Here is a 22,704-nt window from a genome sequence, read left to right on the forward strand (position 1 = left end):
GTGGGTTTTTTTTTTTTTTTTGGTGGATAATAATGTGTGGATATGGGCTCATAGTGGGAAGGGTGCCAGTAGTCCCCTTGTTTTTTGTTTTGTTTTGTTTTTTTGCCACTTTTCTCTGTCTGTCTTTACTTAACACATTTTTTCCTCCCTTATCTGTCTTTTCCTTTCATCCCACGTATTGACTTTGGTTTCAGAGTTCATCAGTGTAATCAGCAGACACCGGATGAGCTGTGTCTCAGCGTTATTTACTGAAAACTTCTGCCTGTTTGGCTCTTTTCTCTTCAGTGTGGCTTACAAATCTCCTCAAGCCTTCTCAGTGCCACAAATGTCTTTGAGGGCAGTGGTCGATCTCTACAGCTCGGTGCTATGCTCTGCTGAAAGCCCCATTTTAGCTTCAAGCCAGTATATGACACAACACCACACAAATTGTACAGGATATTCTTCATCTACATCTTGTATGGTTTATAGACTGAGGCTATGCTCGCCGTGTACACAAACGTTTTTCCTGGCATTTCTTTTTCAAACATTCAAAATCATTTTTTCAGTAAATTCTACCCGAATACAAACAGAGTAATGCAATATGTATGACAGTTATTGCATGTTTAATCTGTTGGGATTTGTCAGGCTGCATTATGAACTAACTTTACAAATGGCGTTTTAGTTTAATATCAAAGCAAATCTTATTGTGAAGTGCTGCTGAACTTTGAAGTTTCTCACTGTTTACCCTCCGGTTTTAATTAACAAACAAAAAGTTCCTCCCAAAATAAAGCTCCTAAATTTATGTATTCAAATCTGTGTGACAGAATTTATGTATTCAAATCTGCTGTTCTTCAGCAGAACACAAGAAATGAAGAAGAAATGTTGAAGAATGTACTGCTCACTCTTTCATGTAATGAAAGCGAACAGGGATCTGGCATGCCATAAAAATATTTAAAAACTAGTCATTATGACACTATTTTTTCAAGTCTTCTGAACCTATATGATAAGCTTGTGTGAGGAAAAAGACTGAAATTGAAGTTGTTACTCACTAAAAATCTTCTAAATTGTGTGCACATTTTCATGCACATTATCCATATTTGAATGGAGAGCAACGTTTTCGGTGAGTAGTGAATGAAATTTTGACCTATTCCTCACACAAAACTATTGTATGACTTAATGTATACTGCACAAGTCATATGGGCCACATTAATAATACTTCTTAGGTGCTTTTTTCACACTCAACAACCCAGATATCCATTTACTTTAATTATATGGAAAAGGTGGCCAGTACATTCTTCAAAAGATCTACACTAAAGAAATAAAGTCATGGGTTTCGAAAGAAAATAAGAATAGTAAATGTGGACACAATTTTGGGATGAACTATCCCATTAAATGTTTAGTGTAGTACAATAAATGTAAATCACCCTAAGATAAATATTGTAATGCAATAGCACATGAACATTTTAAACATTCATAACATGTCAAATCAATTAAGCAAATTTCTGTGGATGAAAGTGAAGTGTGCACCAGGGATCATTGCCCATAATGTCTGATCATCCTCTGGCCAGCTCTTTTGTCCATTTGCCAGTATTTATGAGTTGAGATAACTCTCTCTCTCTGTGGCTCTTTATCTCTCTGTCTGTCAGAGCTAAGTGAGAGTGCATGCGAAGAGCCTTTGACATTTGAGAAGAATCATAGCATAATCAAACACATTCCACGGTGCTCTTTGTGCCTGTTTGCCTCTCCTTCTCCCCGTCCCATTTCTTTTCTGATTTTCCCTTTCTGTCACTCACTGTCTCATTGCCTCCTCCTGTGCTGTCACGTTTAATACTTTCATCTCATTTCTCTCTCTTTATTTTTTGTTTGTTTAAAACTTTGTTTTCTTGGTCAGTCTCATTTAGCCTCATGCAAATATAATACAACCAACCAACCACTGCTAGTAGGCATATTAAGACATTATGCATTACCATGCTGTTATAGAGATTATTCATTTTCCATAATTGCACAAATGCAACCCAACTGATGTATACAAACTTTCAGCTTGCATTAATTAGAGATTTTTATGTATATCAGTAACATTGTGGCACAACATTTAGCTCTTGGTTACAGTTTTACATAAATATGCATGTGCATTTTTTTTGCAATTGAGAACTTGTGCTGCATCAAAAGCATCCAATCACTCTGAAGAGAAGGTGCTAGAGTGCTTCTGTGAATACAATCACCCAGTGCTGTCACAAAAATAGATAATTTTTTAAATGATGGGGGTAAACTATTATTTCAGTTGCAATCAACCTCAAGAGGGTTAACCAAACATGAAAGCAGATGCACAGTGACTGGCAGAATTCTCCCTCCCAATACAGCATATGCCATAAATCATACTGCCAGCAAAGAACATTGAGAATGAGTAATTGAATTACAGGGCTAAATGTGTCCCTTGAGCAAAGTTAAGATGGAGTTAAGATTGCTAATATTACACTGTCATATCACTGGACACTGTAGTCACATCCTTTATGGTATGAATATGATCCTGTAAAACCCTGTGGCCACTCTGACACTTATAGTGGGTTATGGAGGAGAAACCATCCACTGTGCCAAATGAAAGCCTCTTTTTTATTGCTTTCTTTTTTTTCAGAATTTCATAATCTCACTTGGAGTATTAGGTATTCTGGGAACTCTTTGCCTACTGTTTTATGAATACTGTGAATTTGCGCATTCTACTTTGTTCAGATACTGTTTTTTGTCTACTATATAGTAGGGAAGTATTGGCGCTTTTCAACTGCATGGTATGGCTCGGTACGGTTCACTTTTACGGGTAACGTTTTTCAGGAGTCGCGGCAGTATAGGCGGCACAACTAACAACATGTGAATAATCCCGCCCACTCTAAAGCGATACTAAACTGCAGTGGAAACGTGAGCCAAGCCGTGCCGAGCCGAGTCGTACCACGCAGTGGAAAAGCGCCATATGATATTTCTGATGCAGCCATGGTGTTGTGGTCTAGGCAGGACAGATGCTATTATTGCTAAACACCAGAAGAACTACTAACAGTACAAGTGAGCAGCTGGCGTCCATCCGTCCATGCATTCATTCATTCATTCATTCATTCATTCAATCAATCAATCAATTAATCAATCAATCAATCAATCAATCAATCAATGATCTTAATTTCAGGGGCAGTCGTGGCCTAATGGTAAGAGAGTTGGTCTTGTAACCCAAAAGTCACGGGTTCTAGTCTCTGTACCGGCTGGGATTATAGGTGGGGGGGGAGTGAATGACCAGCGCTCTCTTCCACCCTCAACACCACGTCTGAGGTGAGACCCTTGAGCAAGGCACTGAACCCCCAACTGCTCCTCGGACGCCACAGCAAAAAAAAAAAACAATATGAATTCTACAATATGACCCCTTTAATGAAAGTGAGATCTCTTTGAAATGGTTGGTTTAGTTTCACACAATAAAATCTTCATTGGATGTTGTTTGAGACATAAAAGCACACATCCTCTCACATTCATTCTGAACACAGACTCATTACCTCAGCCGCTGTGTGCTGTGCCGTACAGGCATGCAGTGTGTGTTCACTCATTAGGCATGACAGCTGCTATTGTCGGCTTGTGTTCTCAGGGCTTTTGTACATGAATGAGTGTGGCGTTAGCAACAATTGCTGGATCCCTCATCCTTATTCACAGTAACAGCATGCAGAAACGGTTTAAAACAAACTTCCTCCCTAAAGGTTTTCAAGGTATCATAAAACTGTGTTTTTCGCTGTGTGAGTCTTAGTTGCTGATGTCCTGTTGTCACATGTTTCACTCCTCCTCTCTCGCTTTATCTTTCGTTTTCAGACTGACCTGACACATTCCCTCCTAACACACTCCTTTCATTTATCCTTATTTTCAACTTTCCTCTCCTGCCTCACAAGGGCCATCTGGACCAGCAGCTCTGATAACACAAACTCCACATGTGCTCCTCTGCAGCATCACACTGACTGATATAGTGCACCGCTCTCGTGGATTAACCCATCGATCTGTTCTAATCAATCCCACAATGCTTCTCTACCCCTGAGAGTGTGCAGGGGAGTATCAGAGATTTATCTGGGCATGGATATGAGATTCACAGTGGAGTTCAAAATGCCACTTTCATTCCATTGTGCTTGATTTTTTGATGTTTGTATGTTACTGTATTTTGATGAACTGTAAAAAAGTATCAATTAACAAAGTTAACCAATTAAAAAAATTAATTAACAACTTTGAAGCTCACAATATATCTGTATTTAAAGGTTTAAAAATCATCACTAAAAATAATAAAAAAATAACAATAATGATTATTTTTACTTGCGGAACCTGACTTGCAGAACCCAGAGCACTATTTAATGGATAGAAACATAGAAACCCATGAGACTCGTACTTGTAACTGCATATGGACACTGGCCAAACCAACATGAAATACACTGTTTTATCACTATTTGAGTGTGGTAAGTTTTTTTTTTAAATGTGATTTTTCACAGTGTAGATCAGACGAGGGCTATGTGCTTGTGTGCGCATGTATGAGCGTAATAGAAAGAGAAGAGATGATTGATTTGTGGGCTTTAAATAAACACAGGGTCTCATCTCCAGCTGGGTCGCTGTTCTGAGCCCGCAGAACTGTCAATCATGTAACACCTTTAGCTATAGAAAGAAGCGCAGCAGTGTGCATGTCTGGTTCAATAGCAAGCGACAGGTCGACAGACAGACAGGTGGGCAAGCAGACAGGTATTCTAAAGCAGCAGTTCAGAAAAATGCAGTGCTTTGTAGACTTTGGTATGTGACTCCTCCTTTCTTATTTTCTGCTACTAAATGAAGAGTTGATGCTATGATAAGAATAGTTTTTTATCATAAGAATATCTAGAAAAGTTTAAAAGAATATACTTAAGTGTAAAATAAATGTATTTTTAGGACACTTTATTGCAGATTATTTACAATTAAATATAAATTTTATAGTTTAAATTTATATTAAATGCATTTAGTTGAACTTATTTCAATAATAATAATTTATAATTACTTCTGTTGCTTTTTGAAATATGTTTAAAGTACCGCCGAATGTACTGACAAGCATTTATGGTATAAACTAAACATATTTGTAATGATGAAGTTGCAATTTAGTGCATTTAAAATATTTTAATTTTAAATGTAATATCAAATAACACACTACAGTTAAAACCAAGTGCTTCAGATGTGCTGTAGTTTGTCAAATCAAATAAAAGAATATTACAACTTATTAAAGTACTTATTAAAGTAAAAGTATTATTATAAAGTGCACTTTTCAAAAGTGTACCTAAATGTGTTAAGAGAATTTGATCATACAATAAAGCCAGTGGGGTTCAGTGTTGTTTTGGACCCCATTGGCCTTCAGTGTATGGACCGAAATATCTTTCTGTGTGCTTCTCAACTGGTTTGGCCATGGTACCCACATTTTCCCATGGTCATCAAGCCGCGACCCACTTTATGATATATATATATATATATATATATTTATTTATTTTAAAAATATATACCTTCATGCAAATCCTTCCCAGCTAACACACGAAGTACCAGTTATGTGATTTATTGATACTACTTTTATTTCACACGTTGCATGCTCGTAGTTTCTTTTGCGCTTTAGTGAAATGATATACAGCGTGTGCCACCGCATTTGCGCGTGCAGTTGAAGAGTGTGTGCTACAAGCACAGCATAATGTCTGACAGGACAAGATAGTTCATTTTTCTGAGGTGAGAGACTTTTTATTTCATAACAAGTTAAAGAAATAACGATAGAATAATGAGACTGACGTTAAGCATGACAACATCTCATCTGACTGCAGATACTAAATCGGGACAGCACGTTTTTCTCAGGCAGTCTTTACTTAAACTGCAAAAAAAAGTGTCAACAGCGTTCACGCACATTTTTCAAAATAAAAGTCTCGCATCAGAAAAACATTTAGAATTACGTTTTTTGTTGTTTCTTTGACTGTACACTCCACGACCCAATCAGAACTGTCTTGCGACCCACTTTTGGGTCACAACCCACCAGTTGAGATACAGTGGGTACGGAAAGTATTCAGACCCCCTTAAATTTTTTACGCTTTGTTATAATGCAGTAAAGTATTGTTCATTGTTAGTTCATGATACCCAATGCATTAAAGGGGTCATATGATGCGATTTCAATTTTTTCTCTTTGCAGTGTTACAAGCTCTTGGTGCATAAAGAAGATCTGTAAAGTTGCAAAGACTAAAGTCTCAATAATGTACAGTATGTGGAAAATAATGTGTTTTTTTTACTTTAAACCGCATAAACACATTTCATTACACCAAATACACAAAATAATGTTCTTTTTAGCAGCATCATATGACCCCTTTAACTAATTTTAACAAATTGAACTAAAAGTGTTCACCATTATTTCTTATTTGTGACCCTGGGCCACAAAACCAGTCTTAAGTGTCAATTTTTCAGATTTATACATCATCTGAAAGCTGAATAAATAAGCTTTCCATTGATGTATGGTTTGTTATTTGTTAGCAATATTTGGTCGAGATATTTGAAAATCTGGAATCTGAGAGTGGGCTTACTTAAAAAAAGCATGCAAACCGATTGCCTTGAAAAAAAGTGAAATAGGAATAGTATGTTGTACTGATAAATGCTTAGTTAGTATAGTTTACTTACACGAGAGTTCTAGTAACTAAAAAATAACTGTAGGGGGAACTTGATCCTTTCATTTAGGTTGATTCACGTGCTGAATGTTTAAGTCTGTGTGTGAGTTTAGCATATTACCACACACTATTTAAGGATTATATAAACCCAATTAAAAGCATCTCAAGGTATTTATGAAAAATGAAATTTGAAAAAGTTCATTAATAAACACAAAAAAAATACACTAATGCTTTAATTAGAAGACAGGTCACCTTCTAAAAGCAACCTATTTATTACTTTTCTTCCCTTGAAATCAAATAACTCTGACTTCAGGATGCATTGCTGCATTAACAGGAAGAAAATTAGAGCAACATAAACGAAGTTCCAAGTGCCCAACCAAAGGGAATGCTAATCACTATAGAAAATCACCTTTAAAGTTGTCCAAATAAAGTTCTTAGCAATGCATATTACTAATCAAAAATTAAGTTTTGATATATTTACGGTGGGAAATTTATAAAATATCTTCATGAAGCATGATCTTTACTTTTTTTACAATTTATAAACGTTTTTTATTTTTGGCTATTGCTACAAATATACCCCAGCGAATTAAGACTGGTTTTGTGGTCCAGGGTCACATTTTGCTTTATATGGTTGCCTAAAAATCTGAAAAATAAATAAATAGAGACTAGACTAGAAAAATTACCTTTTACAATACAGGTGCATCTCAATAAATTAGAAAAGTTCATTTATTTCAGTAATTCAACTCAAATTGTGAAACTCGTGTATTAAATAAATTCAATGCACACAGACTGAAGTAGTTTAAGTCTTTGGTTCTTTTAATTGTGATGATTTTGGCTCACATTTAACAAAAACCCACCAATTCACTATCTCAACTCCACGACATTCTAATTTATTGAGATGCACCTGTATATAAAGGAGGGAAAGGACGTGACCAGCAATGGCCTGGAATGTTCCCTTTACCTAATTGTTAAAATGATAATGGATGAATCTGAGATTAAATGTGAATTTCAGAGATCATATATGAAGAGAAGCCATCACTGTAAACGCATACATAAACCATCAGATTTGAGCATTTCTGAGTGCATTTCTTCAGTCTGAGTGATTTAGATCTTCAGAGTGTTATCTGTGAACTCTGATCCTAATTCAGCTCCATTTGAATCTCATACATATTGAGAGAGCGAAACAAACGTTCAGACTCCTGTCAGCATGGAGTCACTGGCAATTTCAACCAGTTTATCTCGTAGTTTCAGAAGGGGCAGTGGGGGTGGGGGGGGTGGTGGAAATTGTTCCTGCTTAACCGTTTCTCTTTTCTTGCCTTCATCCAAATCTTTTCTTCTCTGTACTTCTCCCTCATTCTCCTTTTAGTGTGCTGTAATCTCATACAATGAGCTTACCTGTACCCAATGAGATAGTCAATGCCTTTCTCTCTTCTAAAAACAGCTTGACCGGTCACGCTGGAGCCGCCACACTTCATTAACTACCACAGTTTGCCTTGCTGTGTGTGTGAAGGCAGAGAAAGGCAGACAGGTTGAGACAGCTTATATCTTTGATCTTTTGCTTGCTTTCTCTGTATTTCTCAGCACATCAGTTTTGTTAGAGAGGATGTGCTTAAATGCAGAGCTTTATTATCAGAGGTGACGATTCAAGACAACAGCATCTTTGATTTGACAGTTGGCAGGAAGCAATGTATTATTAATATTTGAATCCCTGTAGTGTTCAACCTATTTGTCTGGTTCCTGCTGTTGTGCTGTACAGAGTACTGAGTCATATATTCCATTATAAATATATAGGAAACTTCTACATTAACATTAATGTCCATAAAATGCATAATCCACCACATGAAATGAGGAACCACCACTGGTGTTATTATCAGTATTAATGTGTTCACCCGTAGGTCTACTTATAATGTTCTATAAGATTTTCTGCTACAAAATTTTCATAATTTGGATATTCATGAACATTGTTCTCACTGTCTCTGAAACTTCTCTAAATTAAAGAGGCTGTTTTGTGCTGTTGTACCTTTAAAATCTATATGTAAATTTCCTCTATGAAATGTGATGTATAAAAGACATATAAAAGGGAATGGTCTGTTAATATATATTAATCTGTTTAACGATAGTAAGTAGATTTTGTTTCTGAATTAATTCTTTGAACAAAACAGCTGACTAAATAATTCAATGACTCACTCATATAGACACTCACTTGTTTTGTTCCTGAATGAATCAGTGTGTTTAAACGAATTTGCTGTGAATCACTTTGTTTGAATGAATCGCTTAATTAAATAACTCACAGACTCAATCATAAAGACAGTCGCTTGTGTCCACATACTGGTGTAGCGATGCAACCTGCAGAAGAAGTTGCAAAGCTCCCACCACAAATGCACAGACTGTCAGTCTGTCTGGAACAAACACAGATACAGTGAAAAGTCCTAGTGCTGCTGGACTGTGTATTAGCACTCAAATTCACTCATTTTAGCCAATCGAATCTGAAGACCAGAATAAACCTTTTGACTTCTGAAACTTACAGTATATATTTTAAAGTAATTTAAACTCTTTTGGCTTCAGACTATGAAGGAAAATTCGGTTTCTTATGACCCTATTAAAGAATCAAAAAGTGCTGAAAGATATTCACTCTTCAGACAGATTTCAGAGCAGCTCCACAGATTGTGCCATCAGTCAGGACAAGATTGGGTTACAGCAGAGTATTTCTTATCTTCATGAGGAGACCTTGATACCTTGAGCAAGAGGGCTATTAAGTCCGATAAGGACAAGTAAGAGTGTGCGGGTGGGGATACAGTGGCCTATAGAGTATTTTTCAAACAGATAGCATTCTTTTATGTGAGGCTGACAGCAGGGAGAAAATTTGGGATAACGCTGAAGAGCTTGGAGACCACAATGGTGGAAAGAGATGGCAGGTGGCTGAAGGTTACAACAAAGAAAGGAAATGGAGTTAACAGATTTTAAAGTGCCCTCAAAACAATCAGTGGAGTCAAAAAGAGTGAGTGAAGACGTTGTGTATGGGAACGTCTGAGAAAACTGAGGGCATAAATTTGCTCCCAGGCAGATGGTGTCATACAGGGAGACTGCTTTCCGGAGACTGCATGGTCATGGCATGTTAGGGAATCAAAAATAGAGAGATATGCCCTCCTCAGCTGTTTGTTCATCACTAAAGTTGTCTATCAAGCCGTCTGTATAGTTTAGGGCAGATTGATTGTGTGTGTGTGAGTCTGAACTCTCTCTATTTCATTTCATTTAACCCTTTATTTAACCAGGCAAGTCATTAAGAACAGGGGAAGTCGTGGCCTAATGGTTAGAGAGTTGGACTCGTAACCCAAAGGTTGTGGGTTCGAGTCTCGTACCGGCAGGGATTGTAGGTGGGGGGAGTGAATGTACAGCGCTCTCTTCCACCTTCAATACCACGACTGAGGTGCCCTTGAGCAAGGCACCGAACCCCCAACTGCTCCCCGGGCGCCGCAGCATAAATGGCTGCCCACTGCTCCGGGTGTGTGTTCACAGTGTGTGTGTGTTCACTGCTGTGTGTGTGCACTTAGGATGGGTTAAATGCAGAGCACTAATTCCGAGTATGGGTCACCATACTTGGCCACATGTCACTTCACTTATTTACAATAACAGCTCTGACTTTCAGTTCTCACTTGTTTTCTTTCATTGCAGTCATTGTGGTAAATTATGGTTTCCATGTCAACTTTGGCTGGTTCCCACATGCTGACAAATGACCACAAGCAACATGCCCCATCTGGTTACATTTGAGTGAATCAGAGACATATTCTGGGGCTTTATATTGATTTTTGAAGACCCCAAGGAAGTCTAGAATACCTGGAGGGATCTCAACAACAGTTGTTCGGCTAACACAGGACTCCCTGAAAGTTCATGATCTAAAATCTGCCATCATTGGACATGGAAACTATGAAAGCCTTTGAGGCAAACACCTGAGACATAAAAGCCATCTGACTTTTATATCATATATATGTGTGTGTGTGTGTGTGTGTGTGTGTGTGTGTGTGAGTGTGTATTTCACTATTTATTTTGGAAGTCATCATCTAATTCTACAGGATTTCCAGGAGACGTTTCGCATTCTTTAACAGTCTGTCTTGAAACAAAGCTGATGTGATGCCAAATCCCCTTATAGAGGAAAAAAATCTATTGTGTTTAAAACTGTGACAATGAGCAATTAGGATCAACTAAATGCTGGATTTTCAAAAGTATGTGAATTTCGCAGCACCATTGTTGCGGTAAACTTTAACAATGTTCTTGAATGAATAATTTATTTAGATGAATTTGTCTGTTATCGTAGGGAAAATGTACATTTTCACGCCCCTAAACATCACGTGGAACAAATCTAACTGTGATTGGTTGTTTTATATGTCAGCCAGTCCTCAGCCAATGAAAGCTGCTATGGAGTCCAGACCTTCTGCTGTCAGTCTGAAGGTCTGGCTACATGAGACTAGGGCTAACTGGACCAGGCATTGTTATACTATTATAGTTTTTGTTAATATTTTATTAAGTTAAGAACTTAACTTTTGTTAAGATTTTATTTGTATATTTTCTGTTTCCATTTTAATTTAAAGGGGTCCTATTATGCTCTTTTACAAAGTCTTGATTTTGTTTTGGGGGTGTACTAGAACATGCTCTCACGCTTGGTGGTTCGAACAACGCATTATTTTTCACATCATTTACATTGTTAAAATACCTTTCTCCCCAGCCTGGCACAAACAGCTCGATTAGTTCCGGCTTTGATGAAGGTCCGCCTTCCGAAAAACAAAATGTGTTGTGATTGGTTAGCTGTCCCAGTGCGTTGTGATTGGCGAACAGCTTAGACGGTGTTTCAGTACTGCCACGCCCCTTGCTCCATCTGACTAAAATTAAAAAAGTGAAAAAGCATAATAGGACCCCTTTAAAAATGTTGTTCTGTGTAATTTTGGTATTATTTTTTATTAGATGTTGTATTTTTAAACATGTCAATATATTTTTAGTTTAATTTTAGTATGTTTAGTTTGTTATTTTAGTTCCTAAACTACATGAAAATGTGGTTTTGGTTTTACCGATAATACCCATGGTGCGATCTTGACCTCTCTGACCTTTAACCTCTGGTGCGTGTTTTTCACCTGTGTGCAGGTGTGTGGTTGAAAGCCACGCGGAGCTGTCGCATGAGAGAGAAGCGGGCAGACTTCGTAGCTGGCTGTCTCGGTGGACGGGTCATCGCTGCGGGGGGACTCGGTAAGTAACTGCTGATGTTGAATAGATTATGCAAATAGGATCAACTGAGCTTAGAAAACCTTGAAAGAAATCTACAAAGCACAGCACGAAGACTGATTTTTCGGAACAACCTGCGGCAGAAACGGCCTCATAATAAAATGCCATATCAAGCAAATGGATTCATTATGTCAGGTCTTTATGTGCAGCCATGAGTAAGTACTGTGCACTAATGTCACCTAGCAACAAGAATCTACCTCACAGTACACCATCTGCAACAATTACAGGCCACATCTCAACAACTTTACGAACTATGCGACCTACCCTTAAGAAGTGATCGGCATAATTTGCACTGATTGTTTAGTGTGTAGTTTGATCAGCATTCCCTTCATAAGCAGAACTTAATTTTAATTGGAAAGTCAAATAATCACATTTAGCCTCATTATGAAACAATGAATATGTGGAGTTACTCAACGACAGCCTGTTCCCTAGACTGACGTGTCTTCAAACAAAATGATTTGTTCATTTGGGTCTTTACGCTCCAATGAAAAAGCTCTGAATATCCGTCTCAAATACTGCCTTATTTTTTTCCAGTCTGTTTGTCTGTGGCTGCATTACTAGAGGGAGAGAGAGAAATTTCTTTAATAAATGTCAGCTCAAAGAGTGGGCGAGAAATTTCAGTGTCTTCTCAAAAAACGATATTTAGGGCAGAGCGTTGCAGATTAAACATGGCACATTTTTATTTCATCTTTTCCTATGTATAGAAATAGACATAATTTCAGGCATCACAGCAGCCAATGGAGGATTGTGTGTGTGTGTGTGTGTGTGTGTGAGCGTCTCCATTATTCATTGCGTGAGAACATTCACATTTTAGTGTAGCACTACTTCTTCCTTCACCTGCTTGCTCTATCCTCTCTTAGTTGTTGTCACCTCTTTCTACCCCGTCCCCCCTTCATGTCTTGTCTCGGTGCACATTGCGGGTGTGTTTTTTCCTCCCTTCGTTTTTAGTGTCTCTGCTGTTGCTGTTCATCTTTTTATCTGGTGATTTTCTGAGCTATTTTTGTGTCTCTTTCATAGTGCTTTAGTCTTTTTCCTCTGTTCTTTTTTTTTAACAGGCATTGTTAGAAACTCATAAGGCCATACAGACTTATGCACACATAGAGAAATAATGACATAAGTGGAGGAGATGCTCCATTCCCTGTAGCTCCTCATGTCTTTCTAGAATTAATGGCTGCTATTAGGTCCATATTGGAGATGTGGCATTCACTATGTAGTGAATGAGTCTATGGTTTTGTGCATTCTGTGCTTGACTGAGTAAAATGCCTCAGTTGCTTAATGTTCTCTCATGTGCCTTCTGAGTTTGGCACCGTGGCAAGATGTCATGACAGACAAAACTTCAGGTTTTTCCACCATCACTTTCCACTCTGACAAATGCTCTCAGTTGTAGCATGTGAAAGACTCTTGGCGTTGTGTTGATGTTCATGTCGTTACTATAGCAACGAACATAGATACTTACATAGATATTTACAACACTGTCTGGACAAACGAATCAGAGTATGTGATAGAATCGCAGATGAATCTAACCTTTGCAAAACAGCTCCTACAAAACTGCTTTTACAAATATGTATTTGTGTGAACACCAAAGGGCCTGAGGATATGTAGCAACACGCACAAGCTCTCCACGCCAGCGCCAGAGCACAGCTCGACGTGACACTTTTGATTACTGCAAGAGGATTCGCCATAGTGTTTGTTCTAACAGGAAATTATGATAACAATAGTCACCGCACCAGTCCATTCATATCATCTGCACTTCAATTTGAGTAACCATGGAAACTTAGCGGCAGGTCCCATGTGATGAGGTAGGTCTCAGCGCTGAAGGTAAAAGAGTGAAAAAAACCCAGCCTAGTCTTACTGACCCCGGGGAAAATGAGAAAATGTTCGCTGTTCACTGCGACTGTAGTGTTTGTGCCAGAATTTATCAGCGAAACTTTGTTTTTATTTATTTATTTTGCAACATCAGAGCAAAAGTTTCTCCAAGCAGAAGCCACAGAATCTGTACGAGTTACATAATTTGAAGAAATCTGCATGCTGCCACCTGTTCAAACCTGCTTTAGTCCCAAAACCCACCAGGTGGCAAGTGCTTCATCTGCAAGAAACATCCGCAATGTGTGTGTGTGCAGTGAGAGGGTGATGTGTTGATTGAATGGCTGGAGAGGCTGTGTAATGTGCAGCGCTTCCTGCACACCTGCCTGTGTGTGATATACTAAAACTGGAAATATTTTCTTTAGGTTTTGACATGTGGACTGGGACACTCGTTTATTGTATTTGACTAACCTTTCATTCTGGACAGGCACAGTTTTCTGTGTTTTTCTTTGAAAATCACAAAGTTTAGGTGGGAAATATTGAGGAGTTTATCCCCCCTTTTTTAAATAGCCAATATTTTACATCACAGCCATGGATTATGATTTGCTACTTGCTAGTTAGATGTAGGTGGTATTCACATTTTGAGAGAGCATTTGATTGGATAAAAATCTGTGTAGTACAGGATGAGTCAACCGTATTTTTAATGCATGTTTTTAAAAGAGAAATACTGTTCGTTTTTAATGCGCATACCTGCTACATTTTTTGTTTGTTTATATAATAAATATATAGTATTAGAAGTATAAAAATTATTTAAAAAAAATATATGAAACATATTTATATTCATATACACTATTTTCTGAAATGTGCTATATGCAGAAAATCTTGACACTAATGAAATTACAAATAAAATTTGTAAAATGTTTAATTTCTGAAATTAAATAATTGGCTTTTATTATTGACATTTTACTAAAGCCATTTCTATTAGATTAGATTAGATTAGATTACATTTCTATTATATAGTATTATATATATTATATTATATTTTTTCATAACTATATCTGAAAATATTTGTTAAATGTTGAAAATGTGTTTTTTTTTCTAATAAGAAATAAAAAAGGTGTGTGTGTGTGTAGTGATGTCAGTTTTGATGAAATGGTAGTATTTAAAGAAATATGTAAAAAAATATATATATAATAATAATACTATGTAAAACTTATTTAATATTACATATTAACATATTAACTTTAACTGCCATAAAAATACATTTTATTAAAAAAAATTAATTAAAAAAAAACAGTGGACCCTTAAACACTCCATAGTGACCCCAGTTTGAAAACCTCTGCACTAGCATATAGATGACTTCACAGCTAGGATACATAGTCTACGGTTGTATTAAATGAAAAGGCAACATTTAAAATATTTCATGGTTAATATCAGTGTAAGCCACTGATAAATTCGAATTGTCATGCATTTGCTACACAATTTTGAAACTTCAGTACATATCTCTGGGTTTTTGTATATTTGTGACAGTGCTTTGTTTCGTTTTGAGTAACCATGGAAACTTAGCGGCAGGTCCCATGTGATGATGTAGGTCTCAGCGCTGAAGGTAAAAGAGTGAAAAAAACCCAGCCTAGTCTTACTGACCCCGGGGAAAATGAGAAAATGTTCGCTGTTCACTGCGACTGTAGTGTTTGTGCCAGAATTTATCAGCGAAACTTTGTTTTTATTTATTTATTTTGCAACATCAGAGCAAAAGTTTCTCCAAGCAGAAGCCACAGAATCTGTACGAGTTACATAATTTGAAGAAATCTGCATGCTGCCACCTGTTCAAACCTGCTTTAGTCCCAAAACCCACCAGGTGGCAAGTGCTTCATCTGCAAGAAACATCCGCAATGTGTGTGTGTGCAGTGAGAGGGTGATGTGTTGATTGAATGGCTGGAGAGGCTGTGTAATGTGCAGCGCTTCCTGCACACCTGCCTGTGTGTGATATACTAAAACTGGAAATATTTTCTTTAGGTTTTGACATGTGGACTGGGACACTCGTTTATTGTATTTGACTAACCTTTCATTCTGGACAGGCACAGTTTTCTGTGTTTTTCTTTGAAAATCACAAAGTTTAGGTGGGAAATATTGAGGAGTTTATCCCCCCTTTTTTAAATAGCCAATATTTTACATCACAGCCATGGATTATGATTTGCTACTTGCTAGTTAGATGTAGGTGGTATTCACATTTTGAGAGAGCATTTGATTGGATAAAAATCTGTGTAGTACAGGATGAGTCAACCGTATTTTTAATGCATGTTTTTAAAAGAGAAATACTGTTCGTTTTTAATGCGCATACCTGCTACATTTTTTGTTTGTTTATATAATAAATATATAGTATTAGAAGTATAAAAATTATTTAAAAAAAATATATGAAACATATTTATATTCATATACACTATTTTCTGAAATGTGCTATATGCAGAAAATCTTGACACTAATGAAATTACAAATAAAATTTGTAAAATGTTTAATTTCTGAAATTAAATAATTGGCTTTTATTATTGACATTTTACTAAAGCCATTTCTATTAGATTAGATTAGATTAGATTACATTTCTATTATATAGTATTATATATATTATATTATATTTTTTCATAACTATATCTGAAAATATTTGTTAAATGTTGAAAATGTGTTTTTTTTTCTAATAAGAAATAAAAAAGGTGTGTGTGTGTGTAGTGATGTCAGTTTTGATGAAATGGTAGTATTTAAAGAAATATGTAAAAAAATATATATATAATAATAATACTATGTAAAACTTATTTAATATTACATATTAACATATTAACTTTAACTGCCATAAAAATACATTTTATTAAAAAAAATTAATTAAAAAAAAACAGTGGACCCTTAAACACTCCATAGTGACCCCAGTTTGAAAACCTCTGCACTAGCATATAGATGACTTCACAGCTAGGATACATAGTCTACGGTTGTATTAAATGAAAAGGCAACATTTAAAATATTTCATGGTTAATATCAGTGTAAGCCACTGATAAATTCGAATTGTCATGCATTTGCTACACAATTTTGAAACTTCAGTACATATCTCTGGGTTTTTGTATATTTGTGACAGTGCTTTGTTTCGTGTGCTTTCAGGTAACCAGCCATCCCCACTGGCGTCAGTGGAGAGTTATAACCAACTGAAGAGGAGATGGGAACCCGTGGCTCCCTTACCTAGCCCTCGCTGCTCCTGTGCCTCCATTCAGACCCCCAACATGCTGTTCCTCATCGGAGGGGTGTCCCAGGGTCCCAGCAACGCCGTGGAAGCCCTCTGTTTGAAAGAGACAGTCTGACACACACATACACACACTAATGAACAACTACACAAATCCTCACATGCTGTACTTTCCGGAGTGTAAGCTCTGCAAACACACACGAGCATACTGACGTCAAGCTGACGTGTATGTCTCCGACAAATATTCACAGACTTTCCCCTCAGAGGACGCATCAGCTTTATACTTTGAATAGTGGAGAAAATCTACTGGAGCTTGGACAGCGTTCCACACCCCTGGACAGAAGAGTTTTGGACTGGAGATCTAAGACAAGCAAAAAATACATAAATATATCATTCATCTAACTATATTAAATATAGCAATGTATTAATACATATATTTATTAATATATATAATTATAAATATATTAGTATATATATATATAGATCGATGGATGTGCAGACCTACACAGACAGGCACACGCAACACTCCAGGCGCCTTTGAACTGTACAGCATTTTTCAGTATCAAAGCAGGGTAATTTTCTGGCAAAATAAGAGGAACTTAGGGCCATATCCACAACGCTGCCACAGCACCCGTCTGAGGTAGCATGTTTAGCACTTTTTGTACGATTGACAAACAGGATCTTCTGCACGAGACTTCAGAAATGGGAGTATGTGTGTTTTTGTACTTTCACAGCCATGCACGTGTGAAATTGAGCATTGTTATGCGTGGAAAGAGCAACTCTTATAGCGGCAAATCACTGATGCCTCACTGTAGCATGTGACAGGGGAGATGGAGGAGTACATGGTTCATCTAGCTGGTTAATTAAAGGAATGTTCTGGGTTCAAAACAGGTTTAGCTTGAAAGTATCTGATAAATACTGTCCATTAGCACAGATTATTATTTTAATGTGTCCCTTAAAACAAGCCAAAAAAATTTGTTTACAGTAATGCTCTTGCAATGGACATTTAAGGGGCAAGGCATGTATTTTTATTAAAGTGTTTTTTTTTTTTTTATTAATCTGTACAAAAATCTGTTATTTAACCTGTTAAGATTTTTAGTGTTTTTGAAAGAAGTCTCTTAAGCTCACGAAGACTGCATTTATTTGATTAAATATTAAGTAAAATAGTAATATAGTGAAATGTTTTTAACTATTTAAAATAACTGTTTTGTATTTGAATATATTTCAAAATGTCACTTATTCCTGTGATGCAAAGCTGAATTTTCAGCATCATTACTTCAGTCTTCAGTGTCACATGATCCTTCAGAAATCATCCTAATATGCTGATTTGCTGCTCCAGAAACATTTCTTATTATTTTCAATGTTGAAAACAGTTGTGCTGCTTGTGCTTTTTGTGGAAAACGGGATACATTTCTTTCCAGGATCCTTTTATGAATAGAAAGGTTTTAAAAACAGCATTTATTTCACAAAGAAATCTTTGGTAACATTATAAATGCCTTAACTGTCACTTTGGATCAATTTAATGCATCCTTCGTGAATAAAAGTATTATTTTAAAAACATTACTGACCCCAAACATAAATATAAATAATTTTTACATTTGTATTGTTGTCATGTAAAATTACTTCTTATTTTAAAGAGTCCTTATCCCAAATTCTCTGGTCAATAGGAGTGAAAACCCTGCCATAGTTTTTGGAGCTTTTGTCACCATAGCCCATAATCAAAAAAACATGTATAAATAGGTCTGTTTTTCAAAACACCTTCTTTAAATGGTTATGTTAGAATTTGAAATATTCAATATAACTTTCAAATTAATGTAATCTCATGTTGGCATGAATATGTTTAATTTTTTTGGTTACACTTTCAAAAAACATTTTTTTTATGTCGATCCTACAGTGTAATGCCCTCTCCTACAAACTGACCACTGTGAAATCCATTGCTGTAAATATATAAGCTATCATATTTGTTTTTATTTGCTGATGAACAAGTCGAAAAATATTTTCTGTGGAAAGAGAACTTGTATAGAATCCAGAACATTCCTTTAATACTAATGCAGTTTGGACAAAGTTTACAAAGTGTGTTTTTCTTCTGGAGTGTGCTGTACACTCTAAAAAATGCTGGGTTGTTTCAACCCAACATTGGGTCAAATATGGACTAACCCAACCGTTGGGTTAAATTTTTACATTAAATTTTTAACCCAAAAGTTGGGTTAGTCCATATTTGACCCAAAGTTGGGTTGAAACAACCCAGCATTTTTTAGAGTGTATGAGGAAAACCTTGACACTAACTTATCAGACACTACAATTTTATAAATTCTTAATAAATCAACTGAGCAAATTTCCAGGATCGCTCAGCACATTCAACACAGGAAATGTGTTCGCAGCTCGAGTTCACATGCTGTGATATTCATATTTAATCAGAAGTTGTTTCTTCAGTGTAAGAGCTAATTAAATCTAGTCAATGTCAAGTCAAGTCAAGTCACCTTTATTTATATAGCGCTTTTAACAATACAGATTGTGTCAAAGCAACTGAACAGCATTAATTAGGAAAATAGTGTCAATAATGCAAAATGACAATAGTAAACACAAATTTTTCAGTTAAAGACAGTTCATCATTGAATTCAGTGATGTCAACATCCAGCTCAGTTTAAATAGTATCTTTGCAATCAAGTCAACGGTATCGCTGGAAATGAAGTGTCCCCAACTAAGCAAGCCAGAGGCGACAGCGGCAAGGAACCAAAACTCCATCGGTGACAGAATGGAGAAAAAACCTTGGGAGAAACCAGGCTCAGTCGGGGGGCCAGTTCTCCTCTGACCAGACGAACCAGCAGTACGGAAAAATCAATTTAAGACATAATAAAACAGACGATGAACACTATTAACAGCAATTATTATATGATGCAATCAAACTTATAGCAAAATGTGGTAGTTCTGTATGTTGTTTCAGGGTTGGCATCATCTGAGGTCCTCTGAGGGGTTGGCATCATCTCTTCTCAGGTGTTCTGGATCCAGACTGAAGCTTGTGTAACTAATGTAGTTGCGATTCACGGCTCACGTTGACTGTTTCTGAGTGACCCATTTACAGGGCGAGAGATGAACGCTCTCAGGGGACGTGGAGGAGGACAGAGGGCTCACTTCCTGTAATTTTTGATGAGATAAAACCCTCGACGTAGACCTCATACGCCTCGTTTTTGCTTCACCGATGCCCTGTGAGGGTCTTGTATTGCCCCCACTGATGATTTGACAAGGGTATCGGGTCACTGAGCTCATTTAGCATGCCGAAAAAAGAACTCATGCATGTCAGGAATTCACAATGCTTAGTGACAGGTTTGAATGCACTTTCAGGTGCATATTTGCTATGAGAGGTCAGTGAGGGTTTGATTTATCTGGTCTGCGTGTGTTTGTATAAATATGTTTACCCACTCACCGATTATCATCACGTTCTGGTCTCAGACGGTTTGCTGACCTGTTGTTATTGGGCGATATGGTGCCCGAGGGCATAATAAGATGTTCATACATATTCATACTGATCATTGTTTGAGTGCAAATGGCTCTTTGTGTGTTTTTGGTTGGGATGGTGAGGATTGAATGTCAGTTTGGTTTACATGCAACATTAAAATGCCTCCTAGAAACATTAGAATCAAAGGAACAACAAATACAATCCACATACTTGTTTTAGATATATGCCTCCCCCATGACTGTGATGTGTGCTGGCAGATGGTGATCATGTGCATTGTTTTAAAGTGGGAATAGACATATTTCTGCTTGTATGAAGCCATGACAGCCATGCTCGCAGACAACAGAGGACTGGAAGATATGTGACAATGCCCGGAGATGAGCTTTCTTATTTTATTTTATTTTTATTTTATTTTATCTTTGGTCTCATTAATGTAGGTTCTGCTGCAGGCTAACTTAAATAGCGAGTTCATTTTCGCTTTGCTTTATGTGAGGTTAAATGTCACAGAGGTACAAATTTGAAACACCCTCCAGCACCGCAAGAGAAGACAACGTGTGAATAGATGATCTGAGGGAAAGAGATAATGCAGAGAGAAATATACCTCTATTTTTTCTTGTCTATGAATTCTGCAACATGACACATGACTCATCTTGGCAGAGTATTTTTCGCTCGAGTCTCATTTCTGCTGCCTCTACGAAATGGAAACGCTGAACTAATTTACTCAGAATGAAAAAAATGTTGCAAGATGTTAAACAGTTTTCTGAATTCATTTGACCACAATCTGAGCGCTGGCGAATGTGGGTGAAGTGAGCTCATATTTTCATATCTAGAGGTGCGAAATGTTTTACTCCATTTCAGAGGTGTCGTTCAGACCTCTCCACAGTGCTTTAAATTACTTTAGGGAATTCAAATTGTTGGACTCCGGGCTTTTTTTTTTATTATATAAACATGTTCAAAAGCATTTCGTCTTTTACACTTATTTGTATGTAAATCACTTTGGAGTAAACGCAGAGTATGATCACCTAAACTCTTAAGTAGCAGTGATTTTTCATGTTTCTCCATGTTCTGATATTCTCTGTGGTGGGTTGTTGAACTAAATGCAGTTTATCCAGTGTTTCGTGGGTTAACCTGTTTGTTTTGTTGCTTTGTGAGGTGACAGGCTGTCATGTTGACCCATAATCTGAGCAACTGTTGAGATGGTCTGTTGTTTTTTTATGATGTTGTGCTGTCATGTAGTGGTGTACTAGTGGTAGCTGATGGCCTCTGACAGTCTTCAACATGCAGTGCCAATACTCTGGGCGCATTTCAGCTTCTGACTCATAATCTCCATAAGAAAATCAATCAAAATCCACATTATCTCATGCACTGCATAAACTCTAATCTAGATAGATAAGTATCGGTTTTAGCCTTGAGCAGAAAATGCAATTTTAGTTCATGTTTTTCCACATCTGAAATATTGCCATGGAGGATTGTTTCACACTGAGGTAGATGAGCAGAGACACACGGTCGGCCCAGGGGAACTCACAATGTCCCATGAGATTACACTGCACCCATCCACACAGCGAAAGCTGTTTTACCCTCTAGCGTACTGTTGTCAACCATGCACTGAATCAACCTCTGTTGTTACACTTTGAAAAAACAGGTAACTGTTATCCACGTTTATTCTGTTAAGAACTATGGGACTATAGATTTGATGTTGTATGAGCACTGTAGACATGGACCTGTGCGAGTTGAGACATTTATTCATAACTAGGTTATTGATGGCTGTTGGTTGAAGCTTTATGTAAAATGTTTATGATTTGAAATCAATTTAATTTGCCTGGCTTAAAGGGATATTTCACCCAAAAATTGTAATTCTGGCATCATTTACTCACATCATTCTTAATATGTATGACTGACAAAAGAAGGAATTTTGAAAGTCAATGGGGTCCAAAACGTTTATTGTATTAAACAAAAAACCTCAGAGACATTTTTCAAATGATCTCCTTTTGTATTCCACAGAAGAAATTCCAAACAGATTTGGAATGATATGAGGGTGAGTAAATGATGACAGAATTTGTATTATTGAGTGTACTATCCCTTTAAAGGTGCTGTAAGTGCTAGCATTTCAATATTTATCTTTTCTTTTTTTTTACTTAACCGTTAAAAGACACGAACATGCTGTGTTTGTGTTTAGCAGGGTTGTGATAAAGAGTGGCACGACCACCCTGAAATATGATTGCCGCCTCCACTGAATCCTCCAACATTATCGGGCTACAGTACTGTCAATCTGACGATGCCTGTATGCCATTGGATCAGAGCACTGTCAATTACTGCCTCTT

General features: G+C 36.9%; 1 protein-coding gene across 3 annotated transcripts in view; it reads left to right on the forward strand.

Annotated features, from left to right (window-relative positions):
- LOC107657010 (kelch domain-containing protein 8B) overlaps window positions 1-17,282 on the forward strand; it is a 110,432-nt gene extending 93,150 nt beyond the window's left edge. For all 3 annotated transcript variants that reach the window (XM_016444987.1, XM_016444988.1, XM_016444989.1), the window contains 2 exons: window positions 11,766-11,867; window positions 16,851-17,282. In XM_016444987.1, coding sequence (XP_016300473.1) covers window positions 11,766-11,867; window positions 16,851-17,047 — 299 coding nt within the window. In that variant the 3' untranslated portion in view covers window positions 17,048-17,282. The remainder of the gene's footprint in view (window positions 1-11,765; window positions 11,868-16,850) is intronic.
- Window positions 17,283-22,704: the final 5,422 nt, after the last annotated feature.

The sequence above is a fragment of the Sinocyclocheilus anshuiensis genome, unplaced genomic scaffold (genome assembly GCF_001515605.1).
Source record: "Sinocyclocheilus anshuiensis isolate Anshui unplaced genomic scaffold, SAMN03320099.WGS_v1.1 scaffold1453, whole genome shotgun sequence".
In the NCBI taxonomy this organism is placed as follows: domain Eukaryota; kingdom Metazoa; phylum Chordata; class Actinopteri; order Cypriniformes; family Cyprinidae; genus Sinocyclocheilus; species Sinocyclocheilus anshuiensis.